The sequence below is a fragment of the Epinephelus fuscoguttatus genome, linkage group LG12 (assembly GCF_011397635.1).
Source record: "Epinephelus fuscoguttatus linkage group LG12, E.fuscoguttatus.final_Chr_v1".
Classification (NCBI taxonomy): domain Eukaryota; kingdom Metazoa; phylum Chordata; class Actinopteri; order Perciformes; family Serranidae; genus Epinephelus; species Epinephelus fuscoguttatus.
This window is the reverse complement of record NC_064763.1, coordinates 42,931,931-42,953,407: the sequence shown is the minus strand read 5'-3', so window position 1 is coordinate 42,953,407 and position 21,477 is coordinate 42,931,931. Positions and strand designations below refer to the sequence as shown.

General features: G+C 40.0%; 5 protein-coding genes across 6 annotated transcripts in view; 2 read left to right on the top strand and 3 right to left on the bottom strand.

Annotated features, from left to right (window-relative positions):
- Positions 1–21,477, bottom strand: part of LOC125898743 (uncharacterized) — a 233,730-nt gene that overhangs the window by 169,207 nt on the left and 43,046 nt on the right. The gene's annotated exons all lie outside the window — the stretch shown is intronic.
- Positions 1,095–8,790, top strand: LOC125898792 (histone H2B 1.2-like). Of its 2 annotated transcripts, none has more exons than XM_049592737.1 (2): positions 1,095–1,497; positions 8,613–8,790. In XM_049592737.1, the coding sequence occupies exons 1-2, from the start codon at positions 1,130–1,132 to the stop codon at positions 8,623–8,625; spliced, it is 381 nt and encodes a 126-aa protein (XP_049448694.1). In that variant the 5' UTR covers positions 1,095–1,129; the 3' UTR covers positions 8,626–8,790. The 2 variants fall into 2 exon arrangements, with proteins under 2 accessions (XP_049448694.1, XP_049448695.1); XM_049592738.1 differs by lacking the exon at positions 8,613–8,790 and adding an exon at positions 1,993–2,242.
- LOC125898793 (histone H2B 3-like) lies at positions 4,447–4,883 on the top strand. The gene has a single exon (XM_049592739.1). The coding sequence runs from the start codon at positions 4,463–4,465 to the stop codon at positions 4,841–4,843; it is 381 nt and encodes a 126-aa protein (XP_049448696.1). The 5' UTR covers positions 4,447–4,462; the 3' UTR covers positions 4,844–4,883.
- LOC125898784 (histone H2B 3-like) lies at positions 12,091–12,547 on the bottom strand. Its single transcript, XM_049592727.1, has one exon. The coding sequence runs from the start codon at positions 12,504–12,506 to the stop codon at positions 12,126–12,128; it is 381 nt and encodes a 126-aa protein (XP_049448684.1). The 5' UTR covers positions 12,507–12,547; the 3' UTR covers positions 12,091–12,125.
- LOC125898798 (histone H4) lies at positions 13,765–14,604 on the bottom strand. Its single transcript, XM_049592745.1, has one exon. It carries the CDS (start codon positions 14,590–14,592, stop codon positions 14,281–14,283), a length of 312 nt encoding a protein of 103 aa, XP_049448702.1. The 5' UTR covers positions 14,593–14,604; the 3' UTR covers positions 13,765–14,280.

Below are 21,477 nucleotides of genomic sequence, written 5' to 3'. Positions count from 1 at the left end.
TCCAGTCCAGTTTACAGTCCACATGCACACCCAGATATTTATATGAGGATACAATCTCTACAGACTGTCCTTTAATCAAAATAGGAGTTGCTTCAGGTTTTTTCCTTCTCATATCAATGATAAGCTCCTTTGTCTTGTCTACATTAAGAATAAGGTGGGCTTCCTCACACCAACTGACAACACTGTCCACTTCTATTTGATAGGCTACACTGTCATTATTAAAAATATAGCTACTACTAGGGCAGAGTCATCAGAAAACTTCTGTAAATGACAAGAATAAGTGCTGTGCCTGCAGTCAGATGTGTACAGCGTAAATAAAAACGGAGCTAAAACTGTACCCTGTGGTGCCCCAGTGCTTGTAGTAACAGTTTCTGATCTGCTGCCATGAAGCCTCACACACTGAGGCCTACCTGTGAGGTAATCAGTGACCCAAGCAATAGTGGAGCTATTGAGGTTATAATTAAAAAGCTTGCTAGCTAAGATCTGTGGCTGTAGTGTGTTAAAAGCATTAGAAAAGTCAAAAAGTTCCAGATGACTATATACTCTGTGTAGCAGGTACAGAAGGGCATCATCCACACCTACACCTGCTCTGTATGCAAACTGAAGCGGGTCCTGAAAGGCACAGACCTGCCTCTTTAAATGCCCCAGGACAGTCCTCTCAAAGCACTTCATTACATGTGAGGTTAAAGCAGTAGGTCTAAGATCTTTAAGTGCCCTGGCATTTGGCATTTTATTAGTATATTTTTAAAATCCTAAGTAATATTAAATATCACAGTGTTTCAGAGAATTATTAGTGTTTTTAGTTTATTTATTTTTTTTAAATAAACTTTATTAAATTTCAATAACAAGTACAGACAGAATTTATCAGCATACAGTTTAGATATAAGACAATACAAGACAACAACAGGCTACACACCAAAATGAGGAAGATGTCAGTGTGTTTACAGCTTCAGTCACACAGGACTGTTTCAGAAACTCGTGTGCAGCGCATGCTCAGTCGCGTCTAGAGAAATAGCCAATCCCGTACGAGTAACAGCACAGTCACATTTGCATGACTGACGTATAAATTGTATCGTCTCAGAGACAGAGTTATGGTATCATACTTCCTCAGACATCATCTGAAGCGAGAATGCCTGAGCCCGCCAAAGCACCCTCAAAAGGCGCCAAGAAAGGCGTCACTAAACCGCCCAAGGGCAACAAGAAGAGGAGGTCCAAGAAGAGGAGGGAGAGCTACGCCATCTACGTGTACAAGGTGCTCAAGCAGGTCCACCCCGACACCGGCATCTCCTCCAAGGCCATGGGCATCATGAACTCCTTCGTCAGCGACATCTTTGAGCGCATCGCCGGTGAGGCCTCCCGTCTGGCTCACTACAACAAGCGCTCCACCATCACTTCCAGGGAGATCCAGACCGCCGTCCGCCTCCTGCTGCCCGGGGAGCTGGCCAAGCACGCCGTGTCTGAGGGCACCAAGGCCGTCACCAAGTACACCAGCTCCAAGTAAACACCTCTGCTCTCACTCACACACACAGCTACAACACAAAGGCTCTTTTAAGAGCCACACACTCGCACTCTGCAGAGCTTGGCCTCTTCTCTCTCATCTGTGATATAAAATTACAAATCCATAGACCATTTAATGAAGTTATGATTATTAGTCAGACAATAAGTTTGTCTTGTATTTAGCTGTGTAAATGAGTTCTTTTACTGAACAATCATGACACTGAGTTCAACAAAATCCATAAGTCACTCTAATGGAAGTTTATTGTTAATAGTGTAACCACATCAATGTTTAGCGTAAATCTTTTGAGTAAATAAGGAAACTTAATAATGAGGAAAACTGCTGAAGTGACAGAAACATGAACGATGAACCACAGTTAACAATGAAGATAATAAAGTCATCCTCAATTATTGATGTCAATAAATAGACTTGTGTGTGCAGCTGAATACTACAAATACATTAATCAATCAATAGATATTATTTTTGTTTAATTATAGTCTGGTCTGACAAACTGGTGTGGAAACAACCCACGTGCTGGGATTCACAGGACCACAGATGATTGACTAACCCGTCAGACTAGTTCCAGCCTAGTCAGACAAGCATGAACTGATGAAGGCTCTTGGATAAGAGGTGAAACGTCTTCTAAGACAAAACGTCAAGTCCAGTTCTGTTCGATTCAATTGCCTTGAGATAACTATGACCTGGATGAATGAGAATATCCACAGGCACGATTTGAATGATGTGATGGAGTCTGACTGTCTTATGTGTGGGGGGAGGGAGTTCCAGAGTCTGGGTGCCGAGCAGCTGGGGTGGATTTGGAGCCGACGAGCAGGGCGTCTGTTTTATTGCCATTAAGCTTCAGGAAGTTCCTGCTCATCCAGCTCCGGATGTCTTCAAGACAGATGGTGAGGGAGGTGGGAGGAGATGTAGACCTGTGTGTTGTCGGCGTAGCAGTGAAAATGGACCCCATGGTGATAGAGGATTGTGCCGAGGGGGAGGAGGTAGATGATGAAGAGAAGTGGACCCAAGACTGACCCCTGGGGGACACCCAGTGAAACACCTGAACACCTCTCTGTAGTTACCTCTCTGCTGGTACCCCACACTGCATTAACACACTGTTTAATTTCATTTTCATTTCATCTGAAGGAGGAAAGATGTTAGCCAGGAAGAGGAGTTTGGGCGGGATGAAGGTCTTAATGATGTTGATTCTAGTTCTATAGGTGGTGCATTTGTTCTCCCAATTTTTTTACTTTGATTTCAGTCAGTTTTTTTCTCCCAGTTTCTTTCACTACAGTCTCTACAACAAAATGTCAAACCCAAAATTTTCATTTCTTGATTAACTTGAACATTAATGTTCGGTTTGTCCCTCTCATCTCCCTCTGTTTTATGATGATTTAATTTAGCATCAGATGCTCGTTCATACAGATTCAAATGATTAGTTAACACGTCCATTTCTAACTGATTTTTTTATAATAACGGTGATGTAATCAGCGCAGGCAATTGCTGTAAACCTGCACAGAGGACCTACACATGTACCAGAGATTAGACTTTCACAGTTGATTAATTTGATCAAAGGGCTTATGGCCAAAATGTATAAGGCAGCACTAACAGGGCAGCCCTGTCTGACCCCTCTCTCGACTAACATATCATGGAATCTATTCATAATTCTTTTAGCAAGTATCTTATAATCTGTGTTCGTAATAGTTTTATGTCTGCAGTTATCTATGTCGGTGTCAACACCTTTCTTACAACAAACATAAAACACCTTTGTTGAAAACAGTTGAACAATGGGATACCTTAAAATGTGAAGACACATAAATTCTACCGATACGAGTTTTGGTTTTAGTGTCAAGCCTTGTAAAATAAAGTCCAGAAGGATGAACAGCTCTACATACATCTGTTAATTTAACTTCATTACAGATTTCTTTAAGAGTTTACCTTCTGGGCTCAGTTTAAATGCTATTGTGCCGCATCTGTCATTGTCATCTGTTACTGTATTAAAATCTCCACATAAAATAATTGTAAATCCAACCAATAACAATTCTCAAAGTCTTTTAAATAGCTGGACTTTCTTACGAGCATCTGGCGCTGTGTGCAGGTTAATAACACGATATTTTTCACCCTGATAATAACAATCCAGCATCAGAAGTCTTCATGGAATAATATCTCTTCTTCTGATTATGTTAACATCATGATGTCTGAAATATACCAGCACCATCAGCTTTACATTACACATTTCCCACTCTGCCACAGTTTACTAACATCTTCAGCATCATTGTTCATATTCAGTCTCAGTTCTTGAGTACATAAGATGTCAAAGTCAGTACTGAGTAGATATTCAGTTTTGTCCTTTCTTAATGACATAGTCTGAATACCACGAGCATTCCAGGTGGCAACTCATGTAAATGTTTCTGTCACATGACTTATTCTGGAGTGTGAGGGTTAAAAAACAGGAGTGTCTTTGTTCATTTAAATTATATTAAATTTAACAATCTGAAGTGTAAATTTGATTTACCTCCTTTCAAAAACATGAGTAATATTTATATTGTCATCAAAGCCCATCACTGGTAGTTAGTTGGGAAGACGAGGATGAAATGGATGTATATATCACGTATGAATATCTTTATTTTGATTTTAAATGAATCAACATAAAAACAATTCACTACATTTTGTATTAATTCATGTGTATGTTTGTATAATGACTTTAGAGTGGGTTATGAGCAACAATGTCTTTGATACTAATGATTATAGAAAACTTTTCAAACTTTAGTGTAAATTGTTATTTTATTAAGAACTTTTCCTCGTTTGAAAACAAGGCTGGTGTGGCGCATGCGCTGTTGCGTCCAGAGCGTGTCAGCCAATCCCGTACGAGCAACAGCACAGTCAAATTTGCATGAGGCGCATATAAGTTGTACCAGCTGCAGCACAGCCACATTACCCGTCGAGCGACACTCATCAGACACAACCATGCCTGACGCAACAAGCAAAACTCCAGCGGGCCGGAAGGGCTCAAAGAAAGCCGCGGCTAAAACCACCAAGGGCAACAAGAAGAGGAGGTCCAAGAAGAGGAGGGAGAGCTACGCCATCTACGTGTACAAGGTGCTCAAGCAGGTCCACCCCGACACCGGCATCTCCTCCAAGGCCATGGGCATCATGAACTCCTTCGTCAGCGACATCTTTGAGCGCATCGCCGGTGAGGCCTCCCGTCTGGCTCACTACAACAAGCGCTCCACCATCACTTCCAGGGAGATCCAGACCGCCGTCCGCCTCCTGCTGCCCGGGGAGCTGGCCAAGCACGCCGTGTCTGAGGGCACCAAGGCCGTCACCAAGTACACCAGCTCCAAGTAAACACCCCTGCTCTCACTCACACACACACACAGCTACAACACAAAGGCTCTTTTAAGAGCCACACACTCGCACTCTGCAGAGCTTGGCCTCTTCTCTCTCATCTCTGTCATATATAGTTACAATAATAATGGCAAAGTTAATAAGATAAATATTCAGGGCTGTTAATATAGTTCTGTGTCAAATGTGTTTAGTTTCAGCACAGTGCCAATATGATTAAGACAGTTCTGTACATCAATAGTCTGCTGAATGTGCTCTTTACCTCTGAATACAAACTGGGAAAACATAAATACACAGCAGCCCAGGAACCAGACACATCTGTACCTCCATGAATCGAACATGACGGCCTCAGTGCACACAGCACCAACATACATGTTACTCAGAAGTGACAATCTGAAATACTTTCTGGGGCCGCTCTCTCTCTGTGGGCTCTCCACCAGGAGGTGCAACTGCACCACCTGCACTGTATATTTACGCCACTGTTTTACAGGAAGGCTTCAGAACACTGAGCTCCACAGATACACGTCATATCCACAGATGCCTTCCCTAACATGACGTCATATTTGATAACTGTTGGTCTCAGTTACTTTATAACACCGGTCCTACAGGTCACCTGAGTTAACTACAGTGGTTCACAGCATGCACACACTTACAATGAGGTCCCAATAAAAATAAAAAATTAAATTAAAAAAAAAGTTAAAGTTAAAAATCATAAATACTCTGTTCCTCCATGATGCTGATTTCAGGTCACATTAATAAGATAATGAGTCAGAATATGAAGTTTGTCCAGGAGACTGTATTTTATTCTTTCTATGTGACGCCTGTTTGTCAGGTCACTGAGCCACGTCTCTTCTTTCTTGTTCCAATGCTCTGTAAACTATGTTAGGTTAGGGGAACGTTCAGCAGCAAATGTTTCCTTGCTCTTAAACTCCTCCTCCCCGCTGTTAACAGTGTTTCACCTCAGGAGCTCTGTTAACGTCTGAGATACTCTGAACAGCGTCTCAACAGCGGAGCAAGCAGCCTGGCTGCTGGACTTCACAGCTTCACCCCGCAGGACTCCTCTCAGTCCAGACTGGAGAAAGTTCTATTTTGTATAGGCTTCGCCCTCTAAGGCTATAGGTAGTGGATTTATCCCTCGTGCACACATGCAGCATTGAGAAACTTTAGTTCACGCCCACCTGCGGGATGGGCCCCACCCACCGTCTCACAATGGCTATAAATTGCATTGAGACACGTCCTTCAAAAACATGCTGATGCTCTGGGAGTTTGGGGGTCCACCAGGCAGGATTCAGGAAGGAGAAAAGCACAACCGACAACATCCTGAGGCTGGCAGAAGGGGTTTTAACAGAAAAATGATTAGAGTCTTTTTTTTAACATTGAAAAAGCGTTTATTAAGATGTGGCATGAAGGACTCATATACAGGCTGCTGGACCACAACCTTAAACTCCCACAGCAGATGGTGGTGCTTTTAAACAGTTTTTAAAATGACAGAGACATTGGAGTAAGAGTGGGAGCCTCAATCTCCAACAGATTGAGCCCAGAAGCCGGTGTTCCACAGGGCTCAGCCCTCAGCCCCCAGCCCCCTGCTGTTTTTATTTTTTTATTTACTTTATTAATCCCCTGAGGGAAAATTCAATGTTTTCACTCTTTTGTCATTAACACACAGGTCTGAAAGACACACACATGCATCATAAATACTCTGTTCCTCCATGATGCTGATTTCAGGTCACATTAATAAGATAATGAGTCAGAATATGAAGTTTGTCCAGGAGACTGTATTTTATTCTTTCTATGTGACGTCTGTTTGTCAGGTCACTGAGCCACGTCTCTTCTTTCTTGTTCCAATGCTCTGTAAACTATGTTAGGTTAGGGGAACGTTCTCTCATCTCTTAGTCATATATAGTTACAATAATAATGGCAAAGTTAATATGATAAATATTAAGGTCTGTTAATATAGTTAACTGTGTTTAAAAGAAAGTATAATTTACTTCTATATTTAATTCGCTCTTAAAGGGTTAGTGACATAAAAGATTTTAATCCTTGCACTGTGTTTTTACTATGGTGATAATATACCAGTGTCATCACTGTTAATTCAGGTAGCATACAGCACAGTCAGGGAGACCAGGGTTGTTAGTCACAGCGCTTATTGCAGCCACACTAGAAGAGAAACATCTCCCTGCAGAGTTACCACCATTTTGGACCTGTACATGTGAGATTTAGATAGCTGTGCTAGCTAATGTTGGCAGCCATAAACAAGCAGCTATGGTTCATTGTTTGTTAATTGTGTTGTAATTTAAATAAAGGACACATTTTATATTGCTAGCGCTAACATAGCTAGCTTGTTGAAATGTTGACTCCTCCCCCTGCTGTGAGGTGATTGGCTGAATTAAAAACTGTTAAGTGTTTGACTGACAGGGCATTGTGTGTTTCTGATTGGCCACATTAAAAAAGGGTTGACAGATACCCCGCCCTCTGCAGCACGCACATGTGCACGTCTAAAATGGCGCCTCTGCAGGAGGATGTTCCTCTTCATTTTGCACCGGTCATTTTGTCCAGCGCACAAAACACTGAGGTGAGGAGATATTTTTCATGGTTCAGAGTAATTTTTCATGTTGGTGTTTTTATCTTAAAGGTTTTTAGGTTATCTGTCATTTAAGTTGAAGGAAACAGCTTTGATTTGAAGCAGCTTTTAGCGAGCAAGCTAACACCGTGTGGTAGCTAGCTTAAAATGTTTGTCAGGAGGTCAGTTGAGGACGACTGTCACATGTAGGACACCTCATGTTTCTTTAATGGTACATTCATACATTACATACATTCAGTTGTTATGACACATCAACTTTAATAAAGTTTAGATCATTTTCAGCACTGAAACAGAACGTACGTGCTACTTGGCCGTCGGCTGTAGTCCGTGTAGTGTGTTCAAATGCAACTGACACATGGCGATGTAGTTCTTTGATGTCGGTTTGGTGTGTCTGCAGTTGGAGAGGTCCAGACTCAGTGTTTCTAGGTGCCCTAAAAATGAGTCACATAAGCCTTCTCCTGTTGTGTCAAGTGCCTGAAGAAAACCAACAAAGTGCTCATGAATGGAGATACCTTTTGACATTTCACAGTTTTCTATCCGTAGCACCGCTGAAAGCTGCTCATTGTGACTGAGGTCTGGAGTGCGGTCCATGATAACAGCATAATATTTAGCTTTCTTTACTTTCTCCACGATTGCATCAGTTGTGCACTTTGCTACAAGGGAGATGAGCTCATTTTGAATATGCTCGCTTAAGTAACCGTCACTTTGCTCTTTGGCCTGACTTCTCCTCAGATGCTCTCTCATAACTGGGTCAAACTGAGCCATGAGTTCAACTTGCCCAAGGAAATTTCCATTTCCAGGCTCAAACAGCCTGTCAGAGTGACCATGAAATGCTAGATTGTGCTCTGCCAGATGGTTAACAATTGCAGTTAATCTTGTCAGAACCTCTTTCCAGCGATTTACTTCAAGACAAAGTAGATTTTGGTTTGCCTGATCTATAGATGTGTTTGTCTGGAGTTTCTGTGATAGGTTGTGCCAAGTATCCATATTTGCAATGTGCTCAGCTGACTTTTCATGTTGTCTCAGGTGGCTGAAAGATTTTTCCAATCATTAAACCCATCATCACTCAGCTGATTGTTCCTTTCTCTGTTTCCAAACAGGCAGCAGCAAAAGCAAATAACACAGTCCTTCTTTTCACTGTAGACAAGCCACGATCTGCTTATCTTTTCTCCATTTTTCATTTGCATGTAGTAATTGCTGCTAGTAAATCTGCACCCCTCTTCATTTCTTGGGAAAATCCTGTCCTTCACCTGAAGTGGTCCTCTCTGCGCCTATCTGACAGCTGTTGTGGCCAGCGTGCTGGATCATCTTCAAGTGGACTAACGAGCTGAGTGGATGATGCTGGATTCTCACAATCTGGTGGAACAACATCATCCTCAAAGCCTGGCAGGATGCTCTCACAGCCCACCCCTGTCTCATTCTGAAAACAAACACACACAAAACACAGTGTAAGGCTTGTACCCAGTGGTGTAATGTAACTAAGTACATTTACTCAAGTACTGTACTAAAGTAGAAATTTGAGGATTTCATGCAACTTCATACGTCCACTCCACTGTATCTCAAATACTGCACTTTCTGCTCCACTACATTTGTCTGACAGCTTTATGCATTATTTACGTTGCAGGTTACATTTATTTTCAAATCCTTCCTGCCCAGTGAAAACCATGCACCCCCAAATGATGATGATTTAATGCTAATATTTGCGATAAACTGAAAGAGTCTTCCTTTGTGGGGTGACTTAAGCCAAAACTCTTAAAAACCCTTTGGACCAGCAGGAAAATGCATCATGACAAAGCTGAAAACAGGCTGTTTTGCATCGACTAGTGATGCTAAATATATGACAACTGCTTAAACTGCCCAACAGTATATAAATTCATTTAAAGATTAGCTCAACCTTAAACATCTACAGCAGTAAATTATAACACACATTAAAGTGATATTAATACAAAGCTATGACACATTACAAAGTATGTAATTTACTTACATACTTTGTAATGTTTTGAATTCATAACGTAAAGGAATACTTATCAATATAGAAAAATTTTACCTCTTGGACAGTTTTGATAATGTTACTCACTGGTTGTTCATCTCGGTCTCCACACGACGGACCCTCCTGAACGGATGTTGACGTCGTTGCGGCCTGTTGATTGTTGCTGGTGGTGATGGTGGAAAAACTAGTGACTTTTGTCAATTTTGTGACAAATTTTCTGCTCTCCTCCTTCTTTCTCCTTTTCTCAGCTCCGCTGGGGTAACTTCTTTTCCTTTCTCTCACCTTTGTCTGTGTCTTCTTCTTTTCTCCTCTTCTCTTCTCCGCACCAAGCCGTTTGTTTTGCTGCTGTCTTCCTGAATCCTTTGGGCACATGTGCAGTAAGATGGACTAGTCCAATGTAGTGGGGACTGAAGGGGGGGCCCCGAGACACATATAATACAATGAGCATTCCGCTGGCATTTTAGCGAAAGGATTTTAATCAAAAACATAAATAATGTGCGCAAATAAGAAAAAACTTTATTAACCATAAATACTTTAAAAAATAAAAATTAAACCATGACACAGATGAGACTGTGTCCTGGGGTCCGTCTGGTACCACAAGCACACCTACTTCAAGTGAGCAAAAACACTCCCTGCCCCGCCATTCAACATGCGTAAAAACGCATCGCATAGCCCCAGAAACCCAAAAAGTTTCAGTTTGGGGGAAATGTCAGGTAGGAATAAATAAACCTACTGCTGTGAGGAGCTGAGATGAAGATTACGAACTCTAACAGTTCAGCGAAGGACATAGTAGGCACGGTATGTGGGATGAAGGCAGGACAATATGCTTATTGCTGTTCGAGTCCCCGTCCAGACCAAAATATGGAGCGTGGACTGGTGGCTGGAGAGGTCCCAGTTCACCTCCTGGGCACTGCCGAGGTACCCTTGAGCAAGGTACTGGACCCCCCAACCCCTCGGGGCGCCTGACCAAGCCAGCCCCCTCACTCTGACATCTCTCCACTTTGTGCATGTATAGGTCCTGTCTGTGCATGTGTGTGTCTTTCAGACCTGTGTGTTAATGACAAAAGAGTGAAAACATTGAATTTTCCCTCAGGGGATTAATAAAGTAAATAAAAAAATAAAAACAGCAGGGGGCTGAGGGCTGAGCCCTGTGGAACACCGGCTTCTGGGCTCAATCTGTTGGAGATTGAGGCTCCCACTCTTACTCCAATGTCTCTGTCATTTTAAAAACTGTTTAAAAGCACCACCATCTGCTGTGGGAGTTTAAGGTTGTGGTCCAGCAGCCTGTATATGAGTCCTTCATGCCACATCTTAATAAACGCTTTTTCAATGTTAAAAAAAAGACTCTAATCATTTTTCTGTTAAAACCCCTTCTGCCAGCCTCAGGATGTTGTCGGTTGTGCTTTTCTCCTTCCTGAATCCTGCCTGGTGGACCCCCAAACTCCCAGAGCATCAGCATGTTTTTGAAGGACGGGTCTCAATGCAATTTATAGCCATTGTGAGACGGTGGGTGGGGCCCATCCCGCAGGTGGGCGTGAACTAAAGTTTCTCAATGCTGCATGTGTGCACGAGGGATAAATCCACTACCTATAGCCTTAGAGGGCGAAGCCTATACAAAATAGAACTTTCTCCAGTCTGGACTGAGAGGAGTCCTGCGGGTGAAGCTGTGAAGTCCAGCAGCCAGGCTGCTTGCTCCGCTGTTGAGACGCTGTTCAGAGTATCTCAGACGTTAACAGAGCTCCTGAGGTGAAACACTGTTAACAGCGGGGAGGAGGAGTTTAAGAGCAAGGAAACATTTGCTGCTGAACGTTCCCCTAACCTAACATAGTTTACAGAGCATTGGAACAAGAAAGAAGAGACGTGGCTCAGTGACCTGACAAACAGACGTCACATAGAAAGAATAAAATACAGTCTCCTGGACAAACTTCATATTCTGACTCATTATCTTATTAATGTGACCTGAAATCAGCATCATGGAGGAACAGAGTATTTATGATTTTTAACTTTAACTTTTTTTTTAATTTAATTTTTTATTTTTATTGGGACCTCATTGTAAGTGTGTGCATGCTGTGAACCACTGTAGTTAACTCAGGTGACCTGTAGGACCGGTGTTATAAAGTAACTGAGACCAACAGTTATCAAATATGACGTCATGTTAGGGAAGGCATCTGTGGATATGACGTGTATCTGTGGAGCTCAGTGTTCTGAAGCCTTCCTGTAAAACAGTGGCGTAAATATACAGTGCAGGTGGTGCAGTTGCACCTCCTGGGGTGGAGGGGCCCACAGAGAGAGAGCGGCCCCAGAAAGTATTTCAGATTGTCACTTCTGAGTAACATGTATGTTGGTGCTGTGTGCACTGAGGCCGTCATGTTCGATTCATGGAGGTACAGATGTGTCTGGTTCCTGGGCTGCTGTGTATTTATGTTTTCCCAGTTTTTATTCAGAGGTAAAGAGCACATTCAGCAGACTATTGATGTACAGAACTGTCTTAATCATATTGGCACTGTGCTGAAATTAAACACATTTGACACAGAACTATATTAACAGCCCTGAATATTTATCTTATTAACTCTACATTTTTTATTATTGTAACTATATACGACTAAGAGATGAGAGAGAAGAGGCCAAGCTCTGCAGAGTGCGAGTGTGTGGCTCTTAAAAGAGCCTTTGTGTTGTAGCTGTGTGTGTGTGTGTGTGAGTGAGAGCAGAGGTGTTTACTTGGAGCTGGTGTACTTGGTGACGGCCTTGGTGCCCTCAGACACGGCGTGCTTGGCCAGCTCCCCGGGCAGCAGGAGGCGGACGGCGGTCTGGATCTCCCTGGAAGTGATGGTGGAGCGCTTGTTGTAGTGAGCCAGACGGGAGGCCTCACCGGCGATGCGCTCAAAGATGTCGCTGACGAAGGAGTTCATGATGCCCATGGCCTTGGAGGAGATGCCGGTGTCGGGGTGGACCTGCTTGAGCACCTTGTACACGTAGATGGCGTAGCTCTCCCTCCTCTTCTTGGACCTCCTCTTCTTGTTGCCCTTGGTGGTTTTAGCCGCGGCTTTCTTTGAGCCCTTCCGGCCCGCTGGAGTTTTGCTTGTTGCGTCAGGCATGGTTGTGTCTGATGAGTGTCGCTCGACGGGTAATGTGGCTGTGCTGCAGCTGGTACAACTTATATGCGCCTCATGCAAATTTGACTGTGCTGTTGCTCGTACGGGATTGGCTGACACGCTCTGGACGCAACAGCGCATGCGCCACACCAGCCTTGTTTTCAAACGAGGAAAAGTTCTTAATAAAATAACAATTTACACTAAAGTTTGAAAAGTTTTCTATAATCATTAGTATCAAAGACATTGTTGCTCATAACCCACTCTAAAGTCATTATACAAACATACACATGAATTAATACAAAATGTAGTGAATTGTTTTTATGTTGATTCATTTAAAATCAAAATAAAGATATTCATACGTGATATATACATCCATTTCATCCTCGTCTTCCCAACTAACTACCAGTGATGGGCTTTGATGACAATATAAATATTACTCATGTTTTTGAAAGGAGGTAAATCAAATTTACACTTCAGATTGTTAAATTTAATATAATTTAAATGAACAAAGACACTCCTGTTTTTTAACCCTCCCACTCCAGAATAAGTCATGTGACAGAAACATTTACATGAATATTCATCCAAAAAACATGTTCAGAACTTTATTATTATATGAATTCAGTGAAAATGAAAGTAAGGAGCTCAGAGACACGTGTGTGTGTGTGTGTGTGTACAAGTGAGAACAAGAGTATGAAACAGAAGTATGTCAATATAAAGTAAAAACATCAAATAGAAATAAAAAAATGTGCATCATGCTGCAATGTTTAACACCAAGCTACTAAGAATCAAAGCTTCATTGTCACTGTGCTCTCAGTCTCAGTGTGTCAAAGTATACAAATACAGTTTGTGTTGAAAAAAAGAGACCAAGATAAAACATTTCAGAATTTGTTTCACCTTTAATGTGACTAACAACCTGAACAATTCACTGTGACCTCACATAACATGTGTGTGAGCATTTACTCTGACTCGCTTTACTTTATTTATCTTTTTACAATAAACAATAGCATTTTAAATTAAATAACTTCAGAAAAATATTTTTAAAAAAATGTAATTCATTATTATAATTACATTTTTGTGCACCATTATTATGCTCTTTTCAGGTCATGTCCTTGCTTGCTAACAGAAATGAAGGCCATCTTTTATAAGAACATGTTCTCTCCATTTAAATAAATGATAGCTTTAGAAAATGATTCTAAAAGATACCGTAATTGTAATTTAGTTTTAATTTAATTAATTTTAATTACATTTTAGAATTGTTACAATGCTCCGTCTTCAGATAATTTCCTTGGTCTTAACATACAGCAGGTACATGTGTAAGTTGATTCAATATAAAATCCGCCTAATCTCCATCTGAAGTCTGTTAATTTACAGTTTACATGAAACACAAAGCTCGCAAGAACCAACAGAACAGAATTCTCTTAAACAAATCTAAACAGAACCAATGAGTATATTATAACAAAACATCACCTCAGAATGATCATATTGTGTTGGACTGCTCCAGAAACAGTCAACACGCCGACATCTTGTTTATTTAGCCACGCAGCCATTTTATCACTTCTGATAAAGCTGTTATTCACCAGACTTGTTTTCCACACACAACTCGCTAACAGTGACTGTTCAGCACATGAAGGAGCGTGTTCTGAGCTTTGCTAGTTTGTGATTTTAATTGTGTTGTTCTATTAATACAGTCTCGTGTCAGGACGCGTCTCTTGAGGTGAGAGTGTGCGGCTCTTAAAAGAGCCTTTGTGTTGTTGAGTATCAGCGGGTCAGTGAGAGTTTAACCTCCGAAGCCGTACAGGGTGCGGCCCTGCCTCTTGAGAGCGTACACCACATCCATGGCGGTGACCGTCTTCCTCTTGGCGTGCTCGGTGTAGGTGACGGCGTCACGGATGACGTTCTCCAGGAAGACCTTGAGCACCCCGCGGGTCTCCTCGTAGATGAGACCGGAGATACGCTTCACTCCGCCGCGGCGAGCCAGACGGCGGATGGCGGGTTTGGTGATTCCCTGGATGTTATCACGGAGAACTTTGCGGTGACGCTTGGCGCCTCCTTTACCGAGTCCTTTGCCTCCTTTGCCTCTTCCGCTCATGGCTGATGCTTCGATGATTCGACAGTGCCTCCGCTCCGAAGGCACTCAGAGTATAAATCGTGTCTGCGGACGTAAAAGAGAGCAGGCAGGAGGATCTGATGGGAGGAGCCAGACTCTGATGCCCCGCCCACATTTTTAAAACATGTTTCCGTCATCATGAAAACTGCGCATGTGCCAGTCTGAACAAGGAGGAAGTTTTTTTATTTTCTGATCAGGTATCGATATTTAATCAATGAAGCAGCAGCGGTATTAGACGAGGCTGCAACAGCTCTCCCTTACTATTTATTCTGGTAGCTGAGCTATTATGGATTATGATAAAAAAAAAATAATAATGGTACCAAAGGCATAAACATTTTGGAAAGAAATATTATAATTAGTCAATTTGCGGATGATAAAACATTATTTTTAAAAAATGAAAGGCAAATTCCTAAAGTATTAGATTCCATCAACCAATTTTCCAAAGCAGCAGGCCTGAAACTAAATACTGATAGACGCTGATAAATATTTGCTCTGCATGAAAACAAAAGTCAGATATTTGGGTATTGTTATCACCAAGAATAAAGAAATAAGGGAGAGAGACATTTTTTGTAAAAATGTGGATAAATGTAAAATGATTCTAAATTCTTGGCTGCAGACGGACATTACTATATTTGGAAGGGTCCTGTTATGAAAAATGGAAAGTCTGTCTACACCTATTCAGCCTGCTTTCTCACTTGAAATTTCAGATAAAATGACTAAACTTATCAACAGTATAAATTTTAAATTTATTTGTTTTTTCCAAATGTCAGTATATTAGAAGAGCTGATGTTTGTTTGTCATCACACATAACAATACAGAAAAACAAAACAAAACATAAGACAATACACATACACGACAGCTCCTACAGGTCAGCAAAGGGTATATGTAACATTTACATATAAATATATTTCATTCGATGTCTATATATGTATCACATGTGTAAAACAAAACTCTAATTAATACCGGTATTCAGTCCAACAATTCAATTTATAATCGATTTCACACATTAATCTCACATGCAATGTCAAAACAAAAACAAAATAAGTCTATATTCTTCAAATTTCCAGTTTTTCACTAACCCAATAACGCAAGTCAAATATTATCCTTCTTCATCATTAAGCATGACTCCTGCTTTCCTTGTTTCATTCGCTCACGCTCTCTCAGGACACATCACCCAATCAACTGAACGTTCATATTTTGCTGTTACCTCAGCAGATGTAATTTCAGCTTGCCTATTTACCAAGCATCTCTGGTCAATAGATGTATCCTAACTAACTTTTTGAATCTAATTTTACTGTTTTCTTGTGCGATGTGTTCTGGGAGCGCGTTCCAGTCTTGCATAGCTCTATATATAAAACCATTCGTTTAATTGCGTTTGTCCTGGCTTTTGGTAATGTAAAACTTCCTCTTGTAGCATGTCTGGTCGTGTTGTCATGTCTGTCTGAACTAAAAGATATTTTCTTATACAAAATAGTTGGGTTCTTTGCTGCAATTATATTTTTTAAAAAATACTAGTAATGAATAAGTTAATCTATTTTTAACAGGTAGCCAACCTAAGTAATTGTGCATTCCAACAATATTTGTCCTATAGCCATATATTTTCCAGTGTAGCACTCGACCATACTGCAGGACAATAGTCTAGATTGGACAATATTAGAGATTGAATCACTAGTTTAGTTGAGCTTTGTGACATAAATGCTGCACATCTTTTAACAACTGAAATACTGCTTCCCATTTTAGCAACCATTTTATTAATATGTTTTGTCCATGATAATTTACTGTCTAAAATAACACCTAGGAGTTTGGTTTCTTTGACCTGTTTAACTGATAATTCATTTATGCAGAGCTTCAACTCAGGCTGACTTTGAAGAGTGTGAGTAGAGCCACATATAACACCATTCGTCTTTAAAACATTAAGAACTAACTTGTTTCCTTCTATCCATTCAACCACCGATCGCAACTCCACGTCAAGGAATGTGTTTAACTCAAAAGATGTAGTTATTGACATGTATACAGTTGAATCATCCGCGTACATCGATATGGTAGCCTTATTTAAAAAGTGGTAAATCATTTGTGAATATTGTATATAGCAATGGTCCGAGACAGCTTCCTTGGGGCACTCCACAGCTGACCTCTCACATCAGAATAACTACCATTGAAATAGACAAATTGTCTCCTGTTTGTTAAATAGCTTTTCATCCATAATATTGCAGACTGAGAGAAACCATAACATTCTAGTTTTTTCAATAATATTTCATGATCGAGAATATCAAAAGCTGCTGTAAAATGAAGCAGGACAGCTCCTACTAGTTTCTTCTGTTCAGTTTCTCTCAGCCAGTCGTTAGTCATCTGAGTTAGAGCAGTCGCTGTTGAGTGTCCTTCTCTGTATGCATGTTGACAATCAGTAGTTAAATCATACAAGGAAAAATATGCTCTAATCTGCTCACATACCACATTCTCCATAATTTATACTCAGCACAGGCAGCAAACTTATCGGCCGACTATGTGACCCAGAGAAAGGTAATCTTGCGTTTTTGGGCAGTGGTGTTATTTTTGCCATCTTCCATTCTTTAGGGCATACACTTTCATTCAGACTTTGGTTGATGATGTGACAGACAACTGGGGCAATTAAATGTGCCACCAGTTTAAGAAGTTTACCATCAAGGCCGTCAACACCTGGTGGTTTGTCTTTACAATTCTTTAATCTATTTTCTACTTTACTAGTACTTACTTTATCAAATTTAAAACTATAGTTTTTATCTCTCATAATTTAATCTTTTATTAATAAGTAATATTGTTCATTATCTATTTTGCTCATATTATGCCTTAAATTATCTATTTTCTTTCTAAAATGATTATTTAAATGGTTTGCAATCTCCACTGGTTTGATGAGAAAGTTTCCTTCCGTCTCCAGAAAAGATGGGGTTGGTTTGGTACTCCTACCCATCAAATTATTCAATGTATTCCAAAGTTTTTTACTATCATTTTTAATCTCATTAATCCTTCCTTCATAATATAATTTCTTCTTCTTTTTATTTAACTTGGTTACAAAATTCCTTAATTTGCAGTATATTTGCCAGTCTGATTTACAGCCAGATCTCTTAGCTGTTAATTTTGCTTGATCGCGTTCCACCATATATTCTTTTAATTCTCTATCCAGCCAAGATGTACCTACGCTTCTGACAGTAAACTTTTTCATGGGAGCATGTTTGTCAACCAAAGGCATGAAAATATCAGTAAACTTTCTTAGCGCTTCATCTGAATATGATCAAGGTGGTCAAGAATATCGAAGAGGGTGATTTAATTCTATAGATTTCTCGGTTATGAATGGTGTTCTCAAATTAAAATGGCTCAATTCATTTATTCTGCACAAAAACTCCTTCTGGTTTAGCACTCCCAATGCAATTTTTCAACAAGTTGGAGGCACTGATTTTCTGTTGCGCTGTGACTATGATATATGTAAACTGCCTGTGGAATTATCAGATTACCACCAGCAAGTTCTCCTTTACTGGAACCTGATATATAAGCACAGTTTTACTCCTCACAGTTCACCCTTGTGGAATAACAGATGTGCTCTGTCCAATCGAAAGTCATTGTTTTTGGGAACTTTGTTGGATAACAGAATTTAGGCTGTATCTGGATGAACATGGTAACTTTTTAAATCATGGGAACTTTTGCGTTAAATATACTTTTCAATGCTCAACAAAAGAGTACAATAAAGTGATTAAATCCATTCCAGTTCCCTTTAAGACAATGACTCAACAACTAGTGGTGCATTCAAATGTTTCGGAAATGAGATCACTCTGTGTAGAAGGAGTCAGTTTAGGTAGTAAACAGTTCTCTAATAAATTTATTAGAAATGTTTTAAATACACAGTACTACCCTTACCAGCTAAAAAGAAAATATATTCTGCGTGATTACAATGACGTGGAGGCAAGAAAGATAAGGAAGAGATATTTATCTTATCCAATCCCTCACAAAGCTAAAGAGAAAATATTAACAACTTCCTACATGTAAGATTTAATTGGGACAACAAGTCATGTGGATTTTGTGAGAGTGACACTGAAACAGTGGAGCATATTGTCTTTGAATGTGATCATGTCAGGGAATTTTGGTCTTCTTTTCAAAACTGGTTGTTAACACATAACCGTGCACCCTTTGAACTGGATGTCTATTAAAGCTGGAGTACAGTTAGAGGAGAAGAACTTGGACTTCTTGGTGAACAATTTAATCTCACTTGGAAAACATCTTATTCATAGATGCAAATAGCTCAAGGTGAAACTGCACATCAACGGATGGAAGAATGAACACAAGCTATATAAGAAACCCCTGTACTACATGACAAACAAAAAGGCCCCAAAACTATTTTCTTTAATGGACTTATTTACCCTTCTGGAATGAGACCCGCACATTGTTGTTTATTTACTTTTGTTTTGTTTTATTGTACAGATTTTTCTTTGTAGAAGCTGATTCAGCATCTTCAATTGTAATATCACTAACTGTGCCTTAAATGTTTGTAAGGTGATGATACTTGAATAAAAAAAAAAAAAAAAAAAAAAAAATTAAAAAATTAAAAAATTTAAATTTTTTTTTTTTTTAAATAATCAAAGAAGCAGCTTCCGTTTGTACAGAGGACTTCCTGTTTATGCTTCAAAATAAAAGCATGAAAGTGAACTAAAAACAAAATGATTTAACAGAAAAATCACCAACAATACTGTCATTTATTATTCATAAGGAGTTTTTTTTATAAATGAAAACTTTTATCATCATATCAATATCAATATTAATCAGTCTGAAAAAATCTCCTCTGGCTGTTTCAGATTGATGACTGCAGCTGAGTCTCAACATATAAAAGATGAATATAAGATATATATATATATATATATATATATATATATATATATATATATATATATATGTATATGTATATATATATATATATATATATATATATATATATATAATATTTAGATTTATTTGTAAGGTGAAGATAATTGGTAATATATGTATATCATATATTAAGACAGGGTTTATGTAAGATAGATATTTAGTAATTAATATAATAATAATAATGTCATTTATAAAATAGTGTGTAATTAAATGCAGTGAGGAAACTGTAAGTTTAAGGCAGCAACGTACAAATAAAGTCACATTTATTTGCAGCATTCGGAATTAGTTTAAAGCATCTTTCAAAACACAGTTACAAAATGCTTTTCAATAATATGTATTCAAATATATATATTCGTCAGATGAAAACATCCTTTCCAAAAGAGGTAGGCCAAGTTTTTAGAAGCTTTCTTCATCTTGAGTCTGGCTTCAGTGTCATCAGTCGTTTCTAACTGCAGTCCCACAATTGACCACATGGTGGCAGCAGCTGATAACATCCAGGTGAGAACGTCCAGGTGAGAACGTCCAGGTGAGCTGTGACAGAATCAGAGGGTGGAGCTCTCACTGTGTTTAAACACGAGCCTGACGTCATTCAAACACACTTTAAATTAAACATATTTATATCATTTTATGAATGAATTAATTTGCTGCAGAAAGTTTGTTAAATCAGATTTGGACATTAAAACCTCTCAGATTCTGTTCTCTGGGTCAGTTTGTCTGGAAAATATTTTAAAATGTGCCAAATGAATAAATAAATTAAATGAGGAATGTAATGAATTAATGTTTGAAATTTTTTTGTTGTTGTTGTTTTCAGAATCAGGCTGCAAGGAATTTATCTGAAGGTCCTGGAGAGTCCTGGAGAGTCCTTAGGGGAAATGGTTTTAAAAATAAAATATTTTAAGTGAATTGTCTTTAATCCTACCAAAGTCATTGCAACATGAGTAATTTTACTGTTAAAAACTTAAAAAAGGAAATTTATGATGATTTCAGCTGCGATCTCATTCATACATTAACGTCCACATCTTTCATACATTCTGGATATTGTTCAACTTTCAAATCATATTTAAAGTTTTTAAAATATTCAAACTTGTTTGGAGCAGCAAAATCAGCTTTTCCAAAAACTTTAAATTTTCAACTTTTTTTTTTTTTTTTTACATTTCTTTTATGTGGTTCAACTTTTCACTGACACTCAGACCAATCAAACCCAAACCTGCTTTTCCTACGACTTCACCTTCTTACACACTTAAGTCAGTATTGCAGAGTAGTGTCAACGAGCTTTAGAATATTCCACATCTTATTTTCACATCACTGTTCTAATTCAACTTCAGCCCCAGGGTCCTGGAGCATCCTCAGGGTCCTGGAGCGTCCTCAGGGTCCTGGGGCATCCTCAGGGTCCTGGAGCGTCCTCAGGGTCCTGGAGCATCCTCAGGGTCCTGGAGCGTCCTCAGGGTCCTGGGGCATCCTCAGGGTCCTGGAGCATCCTCAGGGTCCTGGAGCGTCCTCAGGGTCCTGGGGCATCCTCAGGGTCCTGGAGCGTCCTCAGGGTCCTGGAGCGTCCTCAGAGTCCTGGAGCGTCCTCTGAGTCTTGGAGCGTCCTCAGAGTCCTGGAGCGTCCTCAGGGTCCTGGGGCATCCTCAGGGTCCTGGGGCATCCTCAGGGTCCTGGAGCGTCCTCAGGGTCCTGGAGCATCCTCAGGGTCCTGGAGCGTCCTCAGGGTCCTGGGGCATCCTCAGGGTCCTGGAGCGTCCTCAGGGTCCTAAACTGACAGATCAGCTGATGATTAATTATATTTGTTTGACTTTATTTTGTTGTTCAAGGTTAAAATCCTTCAGAGTGAATTAACCCCTCGCTGACAGCGTGTCGATCATAAAAACTTTTTCGGGGTTAAATCTGACCCGTGGTGTTTGTTTCCGTTTCAGACTGTGTCAAGGTGAGCGGCATCGGGCAGCGAGGCCGTAAAAGGCTTCAGCGTTTACGACC

Excerpts from the sequence above, each read along its gene's own strand:
- LOC125898792 (XM_049592737.1), top strand. The coding sequence starts at position 1,130 with ATGCCTGAGCCCGCCAAAGCACCCTCAAAAGGCGCCAAGAAAGGCGTC.
- LOC125898793 (XM_049592739.1), top strand. The coding sequence starts at position 4,463 with ATGCCTGACGCAACAAGCAAAACTCCAGCGGGCCGGAAGGGCTCAAAG.
- LOC125898784 (XM_049592727.1), bottom strand. The coding sequence starts at position 12,506 with ATGCCTGACGCAACAAGCAAAACTCCAGCGGGCCGGAAGGGCTCAAAG.
- LOC125898798 (XM_049592745.1), bottom strand. The coding sequence starts at position 14,592 with ATGAGCGGAAGAGGCAAAGGAGGCAAAGGACTCGGTAAAGGAGGCGCC.